At 41.3% G+C, this 23,838-nt stretch overlaps 1 protein-coding gene across 3 annotated transcripts in view; it reads right to left on the minus strand.

The window, feature by feature from the left end:
• Positions 1-23,838, minus strand: part of pex5la (peroxisomal biogenesis factor 5-like a) — a 73,592-nt gene that overhangs the window by 36,963 nt on the left and 12,791 nt on the right. For 2 of the 3 annotated variants that reach the window (XM_086116159.1, XM_086116158.1), the window contains exon 2: positions 3,054-3,158. The exons of the other annotated variant lie outside the window; for it this stretch is intronic. In XM_086116159.1, the coding sequence (XP_085972285.1) occupies positions 3,054-3,158 (105 nt within the window). The remainder of the gene's footprint in view (positions 1-3,053; positions 3,159-23,838) is intronic. 3 annotated transcript variants of the gene reach the window in all.

Here is a 23,838-nt window from a genome sequence, read left to right on the forward strand (position 1 = left end):
AGAGTTTGAGAGAAGTTGTAGTCAAGGGAGTGGAATAAACATCAGAGCCTTCAAGGTGAGCTTGGAATTGGTTACGTAAAGGAAAACTCAAGGAAAGAAGTGAAGTTACTGGGGGGAACCTGGAGGCTTTTACAGCCAGTTTCATTCAGTCGTTTTATCTTCAGCTTGTATTTAATAATTCACTCTTAAGACGGCTCGGATTCAGTCATCTTTAAACTTGCTGTAGCCAATACGTAGTCTTCTTTTTACCCCTTAACATGACTGGACAGGATTTAGCTTTCACTTTTCACATTGTTGTAACCAGCATTAGAATCAATTAACAGTGTTTGTTCAGACTGAAACTGCCTCGGGAGCAACATAGCTCAGTTGGCGATTCAGACACCCGCTGCTGTGACCTTTTTAGATATCTGTTGGCCTACTTCATATATAATTGATGTACATAGTGCAACCAACTTTCCAATGCCTTCAAGCTTGTAGAAATCGAGGAATTCATTCCAGGAGAAAACATGCCTGAACTGTTCTACCAATTTTGGACATGACCCATTATGATGCACGATATGTGTGCACCTCTGTCGACCTCAGTTCAGCCAATGTCAAAGTTGTGGTGATGTCAACAGACATAAGACTCGGGACATTCCTCACTTCTGATCCAAGCCGGCAAAGGCCTGTTTTTCAGATGTCTCTATATGTTTATCCCAATGCTGCTCAGGCAACAGCCAGGGTCGACAATCCTAAATGCCTGCTCAATATTGACCGAAGTAAATCCTTTTGTGTGTGGTTGACACAGAGTTTGGCACAAGCTAATGATTCTTCAATCGTGACGTTTACCATGATAGCCAATTTAAGTGAATGACCTGAAATAGAGAAGACATTTATTATGTTATGTGTTTCCATAACAATTCTCATGACATTCATTCACAACAGTAAAAATAACAAGAATAGTTTGTCATCACCATCTAGTTACTAGTTAAGCTAACCGTTAGCTTAGCTTCTTCTTGAAATGTTGCTTCAATTGTTTTTGGGTTGATAGCCATCTGTATGCGCTATTGAAAAAGAAGAGGTGGGAGGAATGTGATTAGTTGGTTAGCTAACATATGCTTGTCACCTGTGATTAAATGTTTGGGTGGGATGTAATTCTTATGCTTTACATTGGTGGCTGAATTAATTTTACACTTGACACCTTTCTTGGCACACAGACAGATTTTGTGAAGTGTGAAGTCGACTTATGAAGGTTGTATGATAATATTTTTACTCATGGGAGTGAAACTGTTTACATAACCATATACACAAATGTAATGACTTGTCTGGGGTTTTTTTTCTTTCACACAAGTGAAGGCTTTCTGGGAGGTCGTGTCCGAGGCTCTCACCCCTGACTCATTAAAATCGACTGAGATCTTCGCAGTAATGCGCTTTCCAAATAGACTTGACCTGACATGCGGCGTGAGGAGCCGCAGCCTGTCACTTAGCCTCTATCATTTGCTAAGTGACATCAAGCCAGGACACAATGCCCCTTAAAAACGCCTCTGAAGAATTTGGCCATCATCATTACTTTTTTCGGATATTTGGAAAAACAGTCAGTGGATGCAGCATGCATTTGAAATCCTTTTAAAGAATGTTAAGACATTGAGGGTTTTTTTTGTTTTGTTATTTTTTTCTCATCAAGAAACTCGAACAACCCAATTGGTTTTCCGTGCTTCCCTTGGTTCATGCGTAAATTATTAAACAGCTGCTCTCTACCACACAATACTGCCTTGAAACAACTGCTTCCTTCAGCATGTATGGGAAACCAATCAAAGACATATGGAAAATATGTGGAAACAGACTTGTTTTCATTAAAAGGTTTGTGATTCTAATGATTTATCTTTTTTTTTATATTTTTCAACGGATCAAAAGCCTTCCAACCAATTATTCAGTTGGGACATTTACACTTAAACATACTCAGGGTGATACAATATTTTGCTCTAAGTTAAATAACAAATTTTTAGATTTGATCAATTCTCATTAGAAATAGTGGCTAAATAATCATAATTTATTTCAATTTGTAGGACACCAACTGTGAAGATGTTTGCGTTTTAGGATCCAGTGACAAATACAGGTGTGATATCAAAGCAGTCATATGAGATTTGGAGACGTGAATATATGTGTGTGCATATCTTGTCATTGATAGGCAGCTAAATGCCACACTGTAAGCACTGTCCTCAGTTTGACTGATAATCACTTCCGATAGCCCTGGAAGACATTTTAACATGCCACAATTCATTCAGACATATGAGGAATTCACCACTCTTACTTTGTGGTTGAGAAAGATGTTCTTCCATGTGTTTGAAGCAAAGTCTTCCTTCAGAACAATAATGACATTGTAGCTATTCTCTAACACAGAAAGTCCATGCTGTTGATGTACAAGCTTCTAGCCTTCAGCAACAATGCAGAGCCATATGTTAATCTTCTCCCTCAAGTAAAACCATTATCTCGGTTGTGTGACAGCTTATCAAATGAGACATTGCATTAGGAAATCAATTGACTATAAAGCATGCTGCAGGTTATTGAATCAGACAGAAATATAAGATGACATGGAGCGGCACACGCACGTTTTTCACGAAAGCAATCACGCAGTGAAGCAGAAGGATGCAATGAGCTCAGTCAGGTCATGGGTATCTGTGTGGCATTTGAAAAGAGTTTTTGATGCCTTGCTCATAATTTGTTAAATGGTAATAAGGAGGTTTGTCAGACTTGATTAGAGAGATGAAATGTGTGTTGACCTCGTAGGTAAACACTCCTGGAAACACGCTAAGAAGATGAATGTTGACGTGAAGGACTGCAGCATTTAGTGTCGTGCTGTGTGTAATAACATTGCAAACCATTTGATAACTGTGTGAAAATACTTGTCAACTTCAAAATATTTTCTGCCAACTCGAACCACCCGGCAGCTGAAAATGACAGCTTCTATATTTTGTATACACAACAGGAAGTCAGTTTGTTATTGCATCCGTACAACGAAAACAGGAGGACAATTCACTTGGAGGCAACGGGTGTTCTGCAATGGTACTGCCCACCTTGGTAGTCACCGTGAGGAGGGGCTTCCCTTCTGATGACGCCTTACTCGGTATCTCCTTCAGGACCATGGCAACAGTCTTATCTGCAGCCCTAGAGTCTTTGCCCTACAACAGTGAAATCAACAATGACTTGTGTCAGGACAGTTCAATGCATCACCCTCATCCAGGGCGTCTGACATACAAGACTTTATCTTATGATGATGGACATACTAAGGCGTGTGAGGCTCTTTCTGTTAACAAGACATCCACAAGACTATGGCGATGAAAAGTCACTGTACAATGCGTTGACTTGAGACTGATAAACGTGATCATCCAGAGCAGTACTTAACACCACTATGTGTTGTGGAGATAAAGTCACTTATCTCCATATGGGTTACCACGTGGAGATAACTGACTTTGTACTGACAGATGACGTTGCTTTTGCCTTTGGTGTGGCTGCGTGGTGCGTGTGTAATATTGTTAAACTCTCAATATGATAATAAGCCTCCGTGTTTGCACATCTTATTAGCCAGTGACGCTTCATACCAGAGGAAAGCAGTGTAGTAAAGAGCAAACAGCTTATTTGGATTGCTCATTTAGGACTTGTATTAGACACTACTGACGCTAAATATTGGCTCAATAAACAAGATCTTCCATGAATCAGTACAGTAACAAACTGCAATTCTTAAAGGAGCATACCTGATTCATAATCAAACTACAATACAATGATGTACAAATCATCATTTTACAATAACCTGAGGTGTGCCCCCAAGAAGGATGCCAGCTTATCCAATGAGAAGGGATTAGTTCAGCCTTCATCACGAAGGGCTGAAATCTTTGTCCCTGGTGTATTACTTTCACTTCCTCCCTTTAAGACAGAATAACAGATGGAGACAACTTTGCTACTGCCTAAAGTATCAACAAGATCACTTTGAGCTTATTGCGTTTAAATAATAATGCATATTTAACATGTCATCTATTTTTTATTTTTGTCAATGCATAGTAGTTTGTCCTCGTAGGGTGGCGATTAAGTGGTGCCTATTCCAAATGAACTAGTCCCAGAGATAGTTATAGACAAACATTCGCATTCCCATTCATATTCAGACTTACGGCTAATTTACCGTCAAGTGGTATTGATTTATGAAATTAATTAATTAATTGCTGCTTTTGGTGTAATTTACTTGCATGTGCATGTTTCTCTCCAGAGGCACGATGCCATCTGCCTCCATAGGACATGGTTGGCATATTGAATTTTTTGGGGGGAGGCCTACGAGGCAGTTATGATAAAGCTCTTTAAAATCTGCCAAGCAACATGTGACATAACCAGGAAAAATCATCCAGACATTCTATTGATTTACATGAATGATGTATAGTCAGTGTTGTTCAAAAACTGTGATTCTCGAAGTAGGGTACGCACACTCCCTCTAGTGGTACACAAACGGATTGTTGCCAGAGTACAATTCAGTTGTATTTAACTTTTAACTTCAATACATTTGCATCTATATTGAAGACATTTGTTTTCAAACATTTATTTGTTTTGTTTTTGTTGTTACATTTGGTTTTGTTCCCTCATATGCCCTTTATGTCTCCACCTGTTTTCGTCATCCGGGGCCCTTGTGCTGAACCAATCAGCTCCCTCAACCCTTTGTGTCTTGTCCAGGTGTTTCTCATTGTCTCGTCACTTTGCTTGTATTTAGTTCCCTGGGTTCTGCCAGTCTTAGTTGGATCATTGTGACTGTCTGTGTCAACCCTGTCATGTTTTGTTTTTGTCGTAGTTTTTTTTTGTTTGTTTGTTACTTTGGTTTCTTGTGGTTTTCGGGACTTTGTTCGAGTATTTGAGTTCGTTTCTCCATTGTACCCTGCAAATGTTTTTTTTGTTAATGCATTTTGTTCAGCCCATCTTGCTCCTCCTGCCTCCCAACCTTTTTGGGATCCTCCACCTAACATCACCCAAAACATGTCACCATTTTTATTTTACTTTTATGTGCAATGCAATTAATTGTATCACTTGTTTTTTTTTTCTTTTCGCACATTTAACTCCACATCATTTTATTCATAGAGCACTGTAAAAACGACTATAGTTGAATCCAAAATGCTGCACATACAGTAAAAATCAGATGTGATTAAAAAAAAAAACAGACTGCTAAAACAATACATTTGTCGCAGAAAGACAAGAACCAAATTGCAACACTAAAACAATTCAGTCTGACTCGAAAACCAAAGAATAAAAATGTCTTTTAAGATGATTTTTAAAAATGAGACAGACAGAGGGCTTGCCTAATATTTAACTGAAGGTCACTCCGTAGGATGGGACCGGCAACAGAAAAAGCTTGATTCCCTCTAAGCCTCCACTTTGTCCTCGGTACCTCAAGCAGCATCCTGGTCCGCTGACCTGATGCACTGGGCAGGTACGTAGAAGTAGAGGAGCTCAGAGAGGAAATGTGGTGTGAGACCATTTAAAGATTTAAAGACAAATGAAAGAATCTTGAAATGAATTCTAAAGTGTACCAGGAGGCAGTGAAGAGAGGCCAGAATTGGAGTTATGTGTTACCTCCTATAGGCTCCAGTTAGGAGGCGAGCAGCAGCATTTTGGACCAACCGGAGACAGTTAAGGGTGTCACGGTTGATCTGTTTGGGACCAACAAGTGGCTCTGTAGGGCTCCTCCTACAGCGGCACACCTGTTGGTCATCATGTCATTAATAGGTTCTCTGTTAAAAGGACTCCCGAGCCGACCACTCAGTGTCAGGTCATTGTTGCTGACACTGCTTCTGTTTGCTTAGTGTTTGTGCCTTACTGCCATGGATTTATGTTTGTATTTCTTCCACTTTTTTTGCATTTTCCATGGGTTTTTGTTTGTTACTTTGGATTATTGTTGTTTTTAGAACTTTGTTCTGGATTTAGTTCTCAGTGTTTTGTTCATACAGTTTGTCAAGTTCCCCCTGCTCCTCCCATTGCCTGCTTTTTGGGGTCCTCCACCACCATCGTTCAGGACAGAGGGAGGACTAACTCGCTCTAAAATAAAGTGCATGATCAAACCAAGATCAAATCAAGGCATGGATTACTGTTTGTAACTGCTGTTGTGAAGGGAGAGGCTTTACTTAAGCCAGCTGGCCAACATTGATTAAATAAAATAAAACATGAATAAATAATTGACTGAATGAATGAATGCTGGATTTAAGAACAGCAGTAATTTGTCGGCCGGCTCAATTTAAAATCAATGTCCAATGTAAAACCCAAATTTGAGACTGTTGACTTGAGAATAGACACCAAGAGGGCCAAATCACCCAGGCCACTGGGACAAAACACCATAACTTCTGTCTTCTTGCCATTGAAGTTCAAGAAGTTTAGTGCCATCCAGGCTTTGATTTCCCCTTAAGGAGAAAGTATCCTTTTTACTTTGCGAGACATTGTTCAGCCTGTCATAGCAGTGAAAGATTTTAGGGCAGTGTTGTTAATGTTCAAACTGTGCCTAATGTTATCGTGTATTACAGTAAGATTAAACATGCTTTTGGTGTCACACTTCTTTTCCGAAAACAGAGAGTAGGTTAAATAAAAAAAAAAAAAGCAAACGCCGATGATACATCGCCAATACGTACCGGTTAGTCAGATGTTTGAACAAACAACACATGACAAACATAAAGCATACTTAAAGTATTGCGCAACCGAAGTCTATTCAAATTCAAAGCACCATCTCATTGACTTTTACATATGTGAAAAGCTTGTCTCTTGAGCTGCGTGCTGCACAGAAGATGAAGCTTCATCGTGATTTATTCATACAACCTATACGAGACACAGTCAGACGCAGCTGCAGTTGTCTGCTCGCTGCACAGTACTGTATTTATAAATTTTCTTGTCCATGTCCTTGTGATCAATGTCCCATCTGTGCAAAAGCCTGCCTGCCACTCTTTGTGACCTCACTCTCTGAAGCCAAGAGCGACTGCAAGAGGTGACAGTTGAGAGTACGCGGAGAGGCATCAAAACACACACACTGCATTATCCCAGCATCAGATGAAGCATAAGAAAAACATTTGTTCACACTTGTTTTCATGACCAACATCTTCAGTCTTATTTTTAATTACGTGCTCACATTCATGCATCCCATTTTTATACATCAATGGTGGGTGGTGGGAGGAAACAGGGCTATCAGAACCATTGACATTTACAACTTGTAAATGTTTAATTTGTTCCGTGAAAGTGTTCCCAACGTGTTTCTCGTAGCTCCACTGCTCACATGATTTAATGTACTTAAATGTCTTTTTTTTGGTAATAAGTGTTCAAAACTGAAGCATTAATGTAATAATCAGGATGCCTACGGAACGTTAAAATGTCTTATACAGAGATCTCACAAAATTAAGGTCTGAACATCCATCCATTTTCTGATCCGCTTTATCCTCACAAAGGTCGCAAGGCGTGCTGGATCCTATCCCAGCTGTCGTCGGGCAGGAGGCGGAGGACACCCTGAACCAGTTGCAAGCCAATCGCAGGGCACACATAGACGAACAACCATTCGTACTCACATTCACACCTAAGGACAATTTTGAGTGTTCAATCAGCCTGCCGTACATGTTTTTGGAATGTGGGAGGAAACCGGAGTACCCGGAGAAAAACCCACGCAGGCCCGGGGAGAACATGCAAACTCCACACAGGGAGGCCAGAGCTGGAATTGAACCTGGTACCTCTGCACAGTGAGGTCGACGCCATAAACCACTGGGCCGACCAGGTCTGAACATAAATCCTTAAAACTCGCTGTTCAAAAGTGCACGTAGCGGTCAGCCCGTCAGCGGCTCGCTACCTCAAGACTCAAACTAGAAGCAATTTTTACCAGGCAACATCCAAAAAGCCAACGAAAAAGCAAAACAAACATGGATGCTATTCATCATTGGATGCTGACTAAACTTTTCTCTCTGTGTCACCATGATTATTTACCCACTTGAAATTGCATTTGAGTCTCTGTACAAAGGTACAAGAATGACTAAAAGATAAATTCCCTGTAGGTTTCACAAAGATTCTTCTTATCCTAGCAGACAGAAGGCTCGAAGAGTGGGACTCACATAGCCACACATTACGGCGGGAGTGTTTCCAATTACACACGCACTCTCACTGTGTGAATCTCATACAGTGGAACAGCCAATAATTCACTTCCAGCAGGGCTTCAGGATAAGCCTTGCTGGTATTTATAAATGTTGTGTTAATTTTCCTGCAGTCATTTCATTTCCACTGAAACCTCTAATGATGTTTTTTTCTTCCTCAGTGTGACATTTCCTGCCACTGTTTATTGCCTTTCATGAACTTGATGGTGATTGCGTCTTCTAATGAATGGAGAAAATCTTGGTGGCATGCGTAATGTGGGAGCGAAAATTACACTCTGACCTGGTGTTGAGGGGTAATAGAATGAGAAGTTGAGGCATTGGCAGCACCGCTCATACATCACTGTCACAAAGGGATGGCCCATGCTGAGACGAGCTTCGAAGGAGGCTGGCCCCAAAGACAAAGTGATTTCTTTGCCAATCATCACAAACACCAATCATGTGTCCCACCAGCCTGCTGTAATTGCTCACTAAACCGAGCGTATGCATCTGGCCTCCGCTGGATACAATTTCATACTAGCTCATGTTGACTGAATGCAATACTTTGGCAGCCAGTGAAAAGCTCACATTATTCATGATCCAACCTGTTTTTGTCATGAGGCAACATTCTTTCGTACTTAAGGCACAAATGACCTGATTTTATTGCAACCGTGATTCACAGAACGGCGGGTTCATTGTTCTTCCTTAATCAGTTCCTTTTGAATCTTATTTAATCTGTAACAAAAGTGCAACTCAGGCCACTGAACTCATTAAAGACTTCCGAGGTGGCGGAAAAGTTGTCTTCTACTAAATTGTCTCCCCCGTGCATTGCTTTATATACTAACCCCTGAACCAGAATGTTCATAACATACAGTGTTCTGGACTTCAACCCATTTACTTGTGAACAACATGCCCCAAATTCATTGTAGTCACCAGACTGTGTTCGGGCTTGAACCGATTAGTGGGCGAGTCGTCTTTGGCCCTCCGCATTGCCATTTTAAGCCCATAATTGATTCTCAAGTGTTTTTGGCAACTCATCATCACATCGGCCATTTTACAGAAGACTTTCAACTTATCCGTCTGCTGCCGTTGCCGGACTATAACACTGGGAAACAGCTAAATATCAAAGAGGTCACACGGCTTTCATACGCCCAAGAGTATGAAAATAAAATGGTTGTAGGTGATATTAGTAGTTAGCCTGACGATTCCTATTGGCACTAGTCTTAAAACATTCATACCAATGGGCAGGCAGCGAGGAACAAGGACAGTGATGCGAAGTGATGCTCCATCATCATCGTCAAAATGTCATTCTATATAACGTGCGGACAACAACTGTGTGCTAACAAGAACTTTACTCAGAATCTAGGTTATATGAGACAACATCCATCAAATTCACAACACTGTAAACAACATTTGTTATATGTGTCACTGACATCATATATGGCCGGATTATGTCACAAGAGCGTGGAAATATTTTTGCTTTGGGGAAATTGGCTTTACCTTCCTTTTGAATTGCCAGTTTTTAAGTATCGGTACTGACAACAAAGATCATTATGGGGTTATCAATATTTTCTGAACATTTTCTTTCATTCATGATATAGAACAATATAAAAGGACACAGTGAACTACTAAATATGGACTCCTCAGGAATAATGAATATGCCTTAAAATGTAAACATAAAGTTATAATCCTACATAGCATTATTGCGACGTAAAAACGCGCATGATGAAAAGATGACACAAACGATTGCTGCCTTCGTCTGGTAGCTGCCGGCTAGTTATTAGTTGTTTATGTGGGCCGACTGTGTGAACCATGCTCGCATTTCTATGACCACAGCCATAGAAAATGGATGGATGGTTGCATAAGTGCTCTGTTTTAAAAAAAAAAATTCCTGTTGGCTTTTGAAGGACAGCCTGTAAATGACCACAAAGTAAGTGGACTCAGAAAAGACTGGCATTTTCCAGGTCGTATTTTTGTTGATGTTGTTTCTGGTTTTATTTTGGGAGAGTTTCTACTTGCTGGATTGATTAGACCCTCAACCGGTATTGATCGAGGTTTTATGAACATATGACTCTGACTTGGATTTCAGGATTGGCATCATGCATCGGAGTCTAGCTGCATCTCCTAGTAGTAGCACTTTGTCAAAATGCAAACTGCTACGTTAGCTTCAGACACTATTTAACCAATTTATGTTTCATATGCATTTTTTGGTTTAAAGTTTTCTGTTCGTGGTGTATTTTGTGTTACACTTGTAAAACAGTTACTGTTATAAAATGAAGATGTGTGCGAGTCACATGAGCATGGCAATGTTTAGTTTATTACCCTTCCTCATTCATCATAAAGCTTAGAGGTTGTTTTTTTTTTACTCTTTTTACTGGATTAATATTAGTCTGTTTGCACAATTTAATCATTTTAATTTGAATAATTATTAGAAATCCAAATTCCCTAAAATATTACCTATTGCCTTGGAAAGCCGACCAGTTGACTCTCGAGTCATGAAGCAAGTACCAGTGAATCATCAAATAATAAATCCCTACCACTGTAGCTGATGACCCGGTAATTAAAAATAAATTAAATGACAGTCAGAGCAGTGAGCTTAACGAGGATGTCACATTTATAAATCCATAAATAAAAACTAATCGGCTTTCGCGCTATGTTTTAAATTTAATTATTTTCAGCTTTTGCGGAGAGTGGGGGGAAGGAGGGGGGGGGGGGGTTGCATTCAAGTGAATCATTCCACCCATAAATTGCTTGGACCGCAGCGGTGTACTTATCTTCAAGTGACCAGGGTGTTTGCCTGTCAGGGTTGCTTTCTTGTTGAACTCCAAAAAACACCTGGTAGGCACAAAAGGTTTTTGTGGTATTTTAGATGATATTGTTTTTTGTTTGTTTACTTGCTTGTTTTAATATGATAAGGTCATTTATGGGCATGTGCATCATTTCAGGAGGGGAAAGGGAGCTTCATAGTCTGTGCAGTACACATGGCAAATGTGTTTTTAGATTTTGTGTACTCATTAGTCACATGGGCTAGCCTTTTAGTCACCAAAGATGTTTTTCTCTTTGGTACTGTAATGCTAGCAATCTAACCTTTAACCATGAACGTAGATCCCTGGTGTAATTCTTTATGTTTACTTGCATACACTATAGGTTTATTCTGTGCTATTAACCCAAAGTGTGTTTCGTGGAAGCAATAATGTGATACCCCTTGGGATGGCGATACTAGGTCCATTAAAACAAAATGACAGTGAACAGATTTTCTCTTTTGCTGTCGCTGAGATCTCTGAGACTGACTTCACAATTACGTTATGTGCGTGTTATTAAGTGAGGTGCAATTCCACAAACAAAAGTGGCTCTGCCTTGTTTGGCTTATTTCCATATTTCAACACATGAACAAGAATGACAGTGGCCCTAAAGGGTCAGAAATACGGGACTGAGAACTTGGGATTGGTTGTAGAACGCCGCAACATTTACTTGAAGGAAGAAATCTCTTTAAAATGTTCATATCGTTATTGGAGGTGCAACTCAGTTAGCTACGTAGTCCAAATTGAATGAAGGAGAAAAAGACATGGAGTCTTGAAATGAAAGCAGGAGGATAACTCATCCCAGCCAAAAATGTACTGCATTGTGTATTGTACAAATACATGAATATGACAACAGTACATTTAACTCCCAGTCTCCAGAGACAGCAGCAGTCTAGCTTGTTGGGACAGAAAGACGATTTTCTCCCCAAAAACATATTTTTTACAATATAGGGATTATACTGCTTATCTTTATATTAAACACAGGTTCATTAATCGAGGCATAATGAATCCCAATTTCAGACACCACATAAGCACTAATTGTCCACTATTTGATTTAGAAGGGAAAAAAAAATCACACACACAATTTCCCCTGGGCCTTATTTCAGCACAGCGCTCCAGAATACTTTGTGAGTTGGGTAGATGGCGACGAAAGGACCCTTGCGGTGTTCAGGCTGCTGTTCTGTGGGCCAGCTGAGCAAATACATACAAACCGATATCAGGAAAAAAAAGCCCTATGACTCCCAGTGTGTGCCAAACTAAATGGCCAAACAGCCACGAGCCTACCTCGGGTTCATTGCGGCATCTTGCTTAGCAGCTGTTTGCCAACGCTGTTGCCACTGTCGATATTGGCAAGAGCATCTTGCATGGCACTCAAGGGTCATTTAAACAATACCGAAAGTGAAAAAGTTGCATTTTCAGTATCCAGTGAGGCAGTGACACGGTGATTGCTTTTTGGAGCCTGATAATGTAAACATTTTGATATCTTTGAACATCGAAAACAGAACACATTGCCAGTGTCGACTTGCATTAATTCTTCTTTGGCTGAACAATATTTACAGACAATGAGGCCATAGTGCCTCCAGGACAGTTCAGTTCACCACGACTATAACCACTGGATCTACATTAGGCGCATCTGCCTCATAGCTATGAGGTTCTGGGTCTGAATCTGGACTTGTGTGGTGTTTGGTTGCTCTCCATATGTTTGCATCGGTTTGCTGTGAGCACCCCAGCTTCCTCCCACGTTTCCAAATATACTTCTTAGGTTAAATCAGTGGTTCTTAACCTGGGTTCGATCGAACCCTCAGGGTTCGGTGAATCAGTCTCAACGGTTCGACAGAGCCTCTCCCATGGAGGATAAGACACACCCGATTCAACCTGTCAATTAGTTATGACATGTCTGCTTGGCCGTCACTGGCTGGTTCATTTTATGCACGATTAAAAACATGTATACTTTATATTTATACTAATTGGGTTTATTTTTTTCTGGTTTTAATAAATGCATTTTTTTAATGTCTTGAATTTGTAAAATAATCATATTTTTATTTTTCAGTCATGAAAGGTTCAGTGAAATGGGCACATGGACTGGTTGGGCTCGGTACCTCAAACAAGGTTAAGAACCACTGGGTTAAATGAAAACTCAAAATTATCTGTAGGTGTGAATTTGAGTGTGCATTTTTGTTTGAGTATATTAGTTAGCGATTAATGATCTCCAGCCCTAAAAGCCTTTGGAGGGAGGGGGGGGGGCAAGGACCCCCCTCCGAGTCTCTTTGAGCCACAGATGGTCAAGTCAGGACACAATTAATTTCCTCTTCTACCCTGAGAATTATCTGATTACATCGAAAGGGGAGACCATAAATGTTTTACAGTACTCATTGGAATGGATTGCTATCTGACTAGCCGTTGTCTTCACCTTGAAGATTCAACACCTCTTAGGCCTTGACAAAGTCTTCTGTTACGATGATTTCATCAGTCCTCACTACCTTCATAATTAAGTGATGAAACCTAATGCAATATCAAAATTGTTCTATATGATCATACATTGAGCAGCTAAGCTGTATTCCTAATGAAGAACAAGCACTTCAGAAAATGGACAGAGGGATGTAAACAGGGCGGCACGATGGTCGACTGGTTAACACATCCTTCTCACAGTACAGAGGTACAGTGTTTGAATCCGAGCTCTGGCTCTACATGTGGAGTTTGCATGCTTTCCCCGTGCCTGCGTGGGTTTTCTCCAGGGACTCTGGTTTCCTCCCACATTGCAAAAACATGCATGGTAGGTTAATTGATCAGTCTAAAATGTCCATCAACGTGTGCCCTGGGATTGGCTGGAAACCAGCACAAAGTGTAACTGGCCGACTGCCCAAAGACAGCTTGGATAGGCTATAGATTCCACCTTTGGCCACAATGTGATGTGAAATTCTTATTAAGGAATGCCATTTTAAACTAAAAAGAACAACTATCAAGTCCAACCAACATTTGTTTCAGCCTTTATTATAATTTATTCTATATTTATCAGCAGCTCGCAGTTGAACTGTTTCCATCTGTACTGTCTGGCGCACTGGCCTCTGGTACTCTTTTATGGGGGCGCTCTGAATAACCGAACAGCACAAAAGACAATCACGCAAATCTGTGGGACATACAGCGCCAGTTGCATGAGGCTACAAGATATGATAAAGAAACCTTCCAGGCTTGATGGGAATGTGTGTGGTATCACTGTACATGGCCGAGACATGGGATGAAGCGCAAACCACCGGCCGCTTCTCATTAAACATTAACGTGGGAGCCCAGAGCATGTAAAAAGCATGTCAGTTTCGACTTGTACTGGACACGCACATACACACACTTGCCTTCTGGGGCAAACGGCATCCGATACCAGGTGATGCATGTTTTATTCATGAATATGGATGCACTGGATCGTGTATCCAATGGCTGAAAACAATTGATGAACTCGTACTACTGATAGCAAGTGTTGACACTAGTGTAGGATGTAGCACACAGTGTTAAACACAATGTTGCCCCCCTCCTGCTCGTGTTGCTCCTGTAGATAGCTTTTTGCTAATGAGTTTTTCATAAACGAGGTTGTTATTTGGTAGGATTTTGCTGATGTTTCCCCTATGCTTACTTGCGCAGTGCATAATTTATTTCTAATTATGACCATGTATTTTTTTGTGTCTTGTGTATTCCAGGTTACCATAGTCAAAGTGTCTGGCTTCATGTGTGCATGGAGAAATTCACGGAATTCAACCAGTCAGCTGAATATGCATTTTGTCACAATGGATTGTCAGACGCGTACATCTTGCTTTGAATTACAGTAGGAGGCTGTTGATGTGAGGGTCCATATGGCTTTCATTTGCATGCCTGAGTTGCATTTCATTTGGCTCCTTTGTCGCTAATTGTGACACCCGCATTCGTGACATGCTATTGACGTATAGGAGGCGAATGTTAACACGCTCTCGCAGCCTCTCAAACGGTCGTCCGATGCACTGCGCGCTTGTGTGCTGCTCTTTCGATAGCCTCTCCACTCACCTTGCTTCCTCTCAAGCTGTGTGGAGCCTCTCGAGACGTCTGCGCTGTTACATGGCACCAAATAATAGCCTTGTTTGGCCTGCTCATTTTCCTCGTCTTTTCTGCTTTAAATATAACCGGAGCGGTGAAAAGGTGTTCAATTCAAGGTAAACTTTTAAGCATACAGTATAAGTAGATAATGTGAGCCTGTTCAATGATTGCATCAACAGTGAGTGAATCGAGCAATGACTGTACAGTGAGACCAAGTCATGAATCAGTTTGTTCTTGGATTTGAATTTTGCAAATAAAAGCGTGCTCTAAAAAGAAAATTATACGGCAACTCACCCTGTGGAAGCAGGGTGATCATGTTAATACTTCATCATGACAATGATTATTTCAGGTATTGTTGCTTTCAAGGTTTTGTAAATAATTCAAGGGATGAATTAGAAGGGAATCAGAAGCCATTTAGAGCTGATATGAAACACTTCAACTCCATTTTAATCAAAGGGACACATTTTTAATGGGGAAATATTTCTTCATGGTCTCTGTGAAACCAAATTTATGTAGTTGACCCTTACTAAGGCAGCTTAAAAGAAGCTGATCTAGTCCTTTACGGTGTTCCCTTATACTATTTACTGTGACATTGTAAAGAATAGAGCAATCCTGTTTATGGTGCCAAATTATTGTGTAAGATTGGCATGCGGAGCATTCATTTCGGTGTTCAATATCAAAGCTGAGATGCTTGTTCTTCGCAGGACGACCTAAAATTTGCTGAAATAAAAGCAGTGTAGTTATCGACACTCATCTGTTTTGAATACTGGTTGAGCCCACACTGCCCAACAGCCCACATTTCCTGAAATAAAAATGAAATAATGGTCAAAGATAGTCACAGATTTTCAATTGATTCATTGACATTGGGACTTTTATCAACTATTTATGATATTTATGAATGGCATTGCTCATACCGTGCAGCGGACACACATTTTTGCATTGAGTTCCATTTCTGCCTGTATGGTTATATCATCACTGACAAAACACAAAAACTCCTTGCTCACTTTGCACAGGTCTCATGAGATATTTTGGTTGGACTCCAAATTGTTCGGCGTGAGGATCCACTGTAAAGCAGAAGATTTTTAGATGTGACATCTTGTTTAATTTTCCCCACTGTCCTAATGTGCATAAGCCAAATCTCCCATCTTCTTTTCTCCCTGACAGCACCCACACGCTTGTTCAGTAAGGAGTGACGTTAAGAGCTTAAAGGGGAGACCATAATGGCCTTGCAAGTCAAGAAAGGTAATGGAGGATGGGCCCTAACACTGAGGCAGAATTCTCTCTTGGCTTCCACTTTAGCCACCTTCCTCTTTGCTAACTTGTCACCTCTTGACAGAACAAAAGCCGTGGCCAATTTCCTCCTTGCCCATTACCTTCCCATTAAGGAAAACTGGCAAGCAAGGACACAAAGGCCCTCTTGCAGCCAGCCCGAGTCATTACTTACGCTGCAGCCGTGTTGCTCGCAGCTTGGCCTGTAGCCGCTAATGATGAGGGATGGCAGCAAAAAGCAAGAAGATCTCTTCTGAGCACGAGGCGGGTGTAACCTGATTACTAGCGACTTGCTCTGAAAACGGCTTTACATTCTCACTTTCCTTTCTCACTTCCAGCTTCCCGCTGCTGTCCTCCATACAGGAGGTTGCCGTCTTCTCCAGATGACTTTATCATTTTGCTTCGTAAGCAGCCGCGGCAAATTACGGCTTTCTCACTCGTGGTGCGCTACTTCTCTCGTTTTGATTTAATCACCCCCTCGCACCGAGGGATGCGGATGTAGCCTCCTTTCAATTACGAAGACATTAGCCACAGTGTGCCACCGGGGAGTATAACTGAGAAGTGGACAGCACGAACCATTTAAAACACCAGACCGTGTTATGCAACTTCAGAGCTGGGAGCTTGTCTCAAAGCGATCTTTCGGATGAGTTGACTTCAAGCAGAAACTGTGCCTTTTATCATTTGGATAGGAGCCTAAAAAAATCACTCCAATAGTTATCCGTTTGTTCGATCTCAAGTGTCCTGTGGTACTAAAATAGATGGTGAGCTATTTATGGAAAGAAAGAGGGACTTGTCTACAAGTGATGGACTCTTGTAGACAACCAGGAGTAAAACAAAAATTACTGTCACTGAGGGGTTTTTTTTCTGTTGGGCAGCCTTGCTTTATATAGATGGGCATCTACTATTTATTCTAAGACAAAAATTACTCTGGAGCTTGAATATCTTTGGACAAGCATTTTATTTTAGTGATTCCTTACATCACAAGCAACTGAGGACTATTATGCCACACACACACTAAATGATCAGGTTCCCAGACACCAGCCCACAAGGCTTTTTTCCCCTTGGGTGACTCTGGCCATTTAAAAGCTCTGGAAGCGTCAGCGGCAGGGATAGAGACTACTGGGAGAGAGAAACAGCAGCAGGATGAGGAAGAGTGTCGTCGAGTCACTATGAACAAGCATCTGAGTGAATCTTTTCATGCCTGATTATTGCCACTTCAGCCAATGGCATTTTTGTTTATATTATCTGTCAAATTGTGGATCGCAAAAAAAACGACATATCAGTCATTTCGTTACTTACTCCAAAATGGGAAACAAATCCAGCAAGACAAAGCTGATAGAAAGTGGATGACAGCATGTCATTAATAGAAACAAACAAGATACCATAGACATGCCAAACCTACGTATTTTCAAGACTAGCCACTGAGATCTCGAAATGGCAAAATCTGACAAGTTTTTTGATACTGCGAAAAAGAATATGTTTCAGCTTTTTTTATCCATTCATCCAGCCATCCATTTTCCGATCCGCTTTATCCTGTGGTGCTGGAGCCTATTCCAGCTGTCTTCGGGCAGTAGGCTATGGACACCCTGAACTGGTTGCCAGCCAATCATAGGTCACAAACAGATGAACAACCTAGGGACAATTTAGATTGTTCAATCAGCCTGCCATGCATGTTTTTGGAATGTGGCGAGGTAACCGGAGTACCCGAAGAAAACCCACGCAGGCACAGGTAGAACATGCAAACTCCACACAGGAAGACCGGCTGCCCTAGCTTTTTTTTAACGCAGATCAAATTGATGATCAAACTACATATGTTCGTGGGAGGCAGCATTTTTTTGTAAGCTTTGAACTTTCCCATGATCAAATGCGATACTGGGGGTACTGTTTGTAGTACTTCATCAACTGGTGCGGAGCGAGCAAATGACAAATGGCCGCTGATGGGCAGAAGAAACCTTTGTCCACATATGGTCAGTATAATTTTTCACAAATTGATTCTATTGGCTTGTCCTCATGTCAATATGAATCAATTTAAAGTGCTGAAAATAATTTGAGAATCTCTCGAGAACGCTCGACTATTGGAGAAGTGTTCTAAAACTCTCTCACTCCACGGGAGCCATGCGGCATTGTGTTGTCTCAAGATTCAACGTCTGGATGGTTTTTTTTAGGCAGTAAAGAGTGAAATGATTGTTTTAAAAATGGGTCACTGTATGGATGCAGAAGGAACTGGTCAGCCTTAAAGGTCTGTGCGTGCAGATTAATTTTCGCCTATTAAACTGCTAAATCCATATCTTTAATTTTTGCAAGATGATGTAACCACAGTTTTTTGCTTTTGTGAAGTATTAAAGAATTTTTGGAGCATGTTTCTACCTATTGCTATTTTGTTAGTGTCTCATTCCAACTAATCTGGTCAATGTGGTGTGGTTGTCTCAATTTCACATGCAAGCCATTTCCAATCTATGCTAATGTATGCAGACTTATACAATACACAACAGCATTGCGTATGTACAGATACAATGCCTTGTACATTGCACACTAATATATTTTACGCACAGGGTTTGATGTCATGTTAGAAAAGCCGTGAAAACAACAATAATAGGATTGAGGATTTTTTTTAGCCAAGCATTGCTAATCATATCATTGCAAATCCTAGGTCAAGTGTAGGTCTCCTGAAATGATGTCCCACTTGCCCGCCTTGATTAAAACCATGCACACTCCCTCTCTTGGAACCTTGACACTCAACTCCTCCTCAATGCTGTCGTCCCAGCCTGCCTCTTGTTCACCAGTCCGTCGCTGAGGCTGATCGGGGCCCCCGCAGGCCTAATGAGATGGGCTGCTAGTGAGGGCTTATTGTTCGAGGATCCTCAGCCATGCTGAGAAAGGAAATTAACACTCTCCCGATTCATTTACATGTCACAATAACACCGGAGGGTGTGACAGTTTTGGCAAAAGCAATTATGGTGGAACTTCCAAATTTCATAAGTAAAGACTTCAGCATGCCCCTTGAGAGCTCTGGTCAGCCAGCATTCAAGGACAGACTAACGTGCAGGAGTCGTGTGTTTTACTATTTTTCTTTCTGTGTGGCTTTTTTTTTGAGACATAAGATAAGATAAGATATCCTTTATTTGTCCCACATTGGGGAATTTTAGCAGAGAGGAACAAGACTGTAAACCTTGGCCGTTAGTTTGCATGTAAGTGGTGATTGATATGATTTGTACATTTAGTCATGCTTTGTATCATACGTGTTTTGGTCCTCTTATCCTTACTGACTTAATTCCTTGAAGTAAAAGGGTAGTGTGACAGAAAAAAAAATAGTCGGCTTCATTACTTCCCACCACTGATATTACCGGTTGATGAAAATAATGTGTGAGTTTGAAGTGAATGTAATAATGGAGTCTATTTGCTGGCATAACATTCGATGAATATCATTTGTCACAAATGTTCTGGTTCAGTAAAAGTTCCAAGATATCAAAATCCTGAAATAACACGCATACTGGCCAGCGTCACTTCCCCAGGGGACCATTATTAAGCATGCACTTAGCAAATCATTTGTGCTTGCTGATGTTTTAAAAGCTTTTACTGGACGTGCTCCGCGAAACCAGTCAGAGTGTTTTAGCTGATCCACGTCACCTCACGTACCACAAATATGCTGACACATGCACTTTCTCACACAGGAACTAAAGTAAAGAAATGACATTGTGAATTTCCACAGTCAGTCGACAGAACTTTAATATCCATCTTTGAAATGTTATCACAGCAGATTAAGGCTTCACCAACAATTTTCCATCCCGTGTGTCATCCAACGATTATTCACTGTTATCGTTTTCCTGTTTAATAGCTGAGCTCAAACCTTCTTGTCTCTCATGATGAGGTTCGCATTTGGTTTACCCACAACAGGATGGAAGTCAACGCATGGCTATAGATAGGCATGTCAGTCAGGGCGGTTCGTGACGATAAAAGCGGATGATGCATCCGTGCTGCTTTACATCTGATGAAAGGCGTGCATATGCGCCGATGATCCATCTTTGTGTGCATTTTTGTGAAGAGGATATACTGTATATGAAGATTTGTGCATTCCACAAATGGACTGAAGTCATTGTATGTTTGAACTAAAGTAATTATACAGCAGACCTGGAGAGTGCTTCAAGAGATTTCTGTCAAACCAACTTTGGGAGACATAGCATGGTAAGAGCAACAACTGGACATTATTTGTGTGCCAAAGTTGAAATGAGTCTGTGTTTTAATTTGGAATGAAATCAGGCACAAATAACAGAGTGATTCACTTTTTATTTATTAATTTTTTTACATATGCCATCTTGTGTGCGTCTGCAAAATTACCAACTCTCGGTCTAACACCCCTGCGCAGAAATTTAGGCTGTGTGCTGAGCCGCATTTGCACCGGTCACAAAAATCTAAACATAGGCAGAAGCACTGAACGGGATGACTATACTGTGGAGTACTAACTATACCTAAATAAATATGGGACAGGATGTGTCTGTATGTAGAGGGTGCGCTGAAAGACCTCCGATTAGGAGGAACTTAATAATTCTTCTTGTAAAGTGACTGTTAATTGTTTCCAACTGGCAGTGGGTTGGGCGGCCCGGTAGTCCAGTGGTTAGCACGTCGGCTTCACAGTGCAGAGGTACCGGGTTCGATTCCAGCTCCGGCCTCCCTGTGTGGAGTTTGCATGTTCTCCCCGGGCCTGCGTGGGTTTTCTCCGGGTGCTCCGGTTTCCTCCCACATTCCAAAAACATGCATGTCAGGCTGATTGGACGCTCTAAATTCTCCCTAGGTGTGAGTGTGGGCGTGGATGGTTGTTCGTCTCTGTGTGCCCTGCGATTGGCTGGCAACTGATTCAGGGTGTCCCCCGCCTACTGCCCGGAGATGGCTGGGATAGGCTCCAGCACCCCCCGCGACCCTAGTGAGGATCAAGCGGTTCGGAAAATGGATGGATGGATGGATGGCAGTGGGTTAGGCTGCCCAGATATATTTTAGTGGATGTAAAAAAAAAAAGAAAAAAAAAAGGGCACAGTATCAAAAAGTATCCATGGCAGGATTTTCTCCTTGAGCCATTTATCTGAGGAAGAATAATGTGCTGATAGGACAGCTCCCACTAGCAAAAACAACACGAAAACAGCTTTATGAGAGCTCATGACTGCAATGAGAAACCTTGACGCCAGCCAGCTCTTTCCCAGTATTGCACCGAATCCCTCTGAAGACCTGTGGTGTTGTCTCTTTCTAAAACAGAGGACGCGCCAATCCGCAAAACGCCGCTATTCCCATTAAAGTCGCATTTGTCTAATCTGCTGTCATTGAGATTTAATCTAGTCCAACTTGCTTCCTTATTTTCCAAATGGGGGTTCATATCCACTGATGGAATCCTCGTTTCAACATTCCAACGTTGCAATGTCAAAACAAGAAGTTGAAAGCAGATCATTTTGAATGTGATGTATTTGTCTTAAGGTTAGTGCCACGTAATTGAACTGTGCATCATTGCACTTCATTCTGCAGAACATACTGAAACAGCATGTGAGCAAGCCATCAAACGTTCATCGGTGTGAATGAAATTCGGCATGACCATTTTCTCACGCCCGGTCACTTGAGTGTCACGCGGTGCACGCGCCAGTGTCTCATTTTCGGCATAAATCTCCATACTGAGGAGCCATCAAAGGGCAATTTCACCACTGATCATCCACAGTGTTTTGACGGTACCTGTGAGAGTGTGTGTGTGTGTGTGTGTGTGTGTGTGTGTGTGTGTGTGTGCGTGTGCATGTGTGTGTGTGTCATGGGTGCCCCTCATACATGATTAGATGCGAGTGGTGGCGCTTTGCAAGCTACACAAGGAGCTTGCAAAGCGCACACAGTCACGTCATCTAGCTTAGTTTATTAGCATTTCTCAGCGCTGCCAGCCTGCAAGTGGATGACTTTTGAAAACTTCATGAGCCCCTTACCCACCCCCCCTCCCCCTAAAAAAAGAAGAAAAGAATGAGACGCTCGCAATACAATCATGGAAATGTTTTTAGAATAGTTTAGTCCCACTCGTAGTGATTGGAATTGGAGTAGTAAAAGTGCCATAAAATTGCAAGTAAGAATACAATGCATTATTTCTGGAGCCTTCGTCATTTGCATTTCTACAATGAGAATGACGCGATGTAACATTCAACGGGGGGTTGGGGAGCTGGAAACGTTGCTCATTTGACTTCCATGATGCATTTATGAGTTGCATTTGGGAACTTCACGTTATTATACGTTTACATAAGCAAGTCTGCCATCCATCTCATTTACCAGACGAGCAACAATTTTCTTGAGTGGAGTTGTTTGGCATTTGAAATGATCAGATCAACAGTCAGTGGTTAGCGGGCATTCGTGTGGGTTGGCAAAAAACTAATTTGTTGTCATTGATTGCGGTAACTGATAAATGTGGAACTGGTGTATAAAAGCAATATCACACAGATGATTGAAGTTGTGCTGTCAATATTGCTTAATTATACGATAGTCATACGAAGCAAAGTGGTCTCCGTTCCTGGTTACTCAATAAAATATGAATACGCAATGAACACTGCAAAGTGGGCTGTGCATCGCCTTTATGTGACGAAACTCGCCTCCCAGGTTCAAGCGGATCATGCCTGTGAACACATTCCTCAATGTCATGTGTTATCAGCACTATGGGTCATGGCATAATTTTAAGAATCATTTCTAAAATGTGTAAATGTTGCAGAAAACATGACCAATGAAGCCACTTTGACTCCAGAGCAGTTTTATTCAATTACCATTATGGGGAACTAAAAATACATTTGATTACTATCGAGGTTAAACACGCCACTGTATAGTTTTTTTGTCAACAGAATCGTCATGAAAACTTACTCGCTACTTTTATTGACGACGCTGTTTGAAACGTGTCACTTATAAAAGATTGATTTAGCATGCCCTTTTCCGATATAAAAACATTAGAACAACACGAGAAGAACACTTGGACAAGCCAGCATCCATGCGTCTCATGGCATAGTTCCTCTTTGAATCTAAAGAGGCGATTGTGCCACTGAAGCGCAAAGGAGCCATAGCTCACACTCCAATTTTCCTCTCAAGTTCTTCACTTTACAGAGGCGAGACACTGTAGCGTGAAAGGAAGTCATTTTTCAGTCACTACACATAGCTCGACATTGGCTGTGCACTATGTGGACAAAAATGTTGGGACAGCCCCAAATTCCGTCTGAAACTTAATGTTTACATATTAACTTGATATTTTGGACAATTCTCTGCAGTTTTGGGAAGGCCTTTTCCTATTCCGGCATGACTGTGCCCTGGGCACAAAGCAAAGTAGATTACTGTGATTGGATGAGATTGGCGTTGAAGAAACAGGGAGCACTGACCTCAATCCCATCAAGCACCCGTGGGATGAGATATAACCGATTAGGAAAACAAAATGGAAAATGTGTGTGGCCAGTTGTCTGTTGTTTTAGGTCAAACATGCCTGTCGCCCCCAACAGCATTACTATCTATAGCTTTATTTCTTGCTACACCATCATTAAAGTAGTCCCTGACCTTTTATATGGCAGACTGGCTTCCCACTTTGGGGTACTGTACGGTACAGTATATGATGTCTTCGAGATATGCTT

This window comes from Hippocampus guttulatus, chromosome 7, assembly GCF_054856545.1.
Source record: "Hippocampus guttulatus isolate MCC_2025c chromosome 7, RoL_Hgut_1.0, whole genome shotgun sequence".
Taxonomy (NCBI): domain Eukaryota; kingdom Metazoa; phylum Chordata; class Actinopteri; order Syngnathiformes; family Syngnathidae; genus Hippocampus; species Hippocampus guttulatus.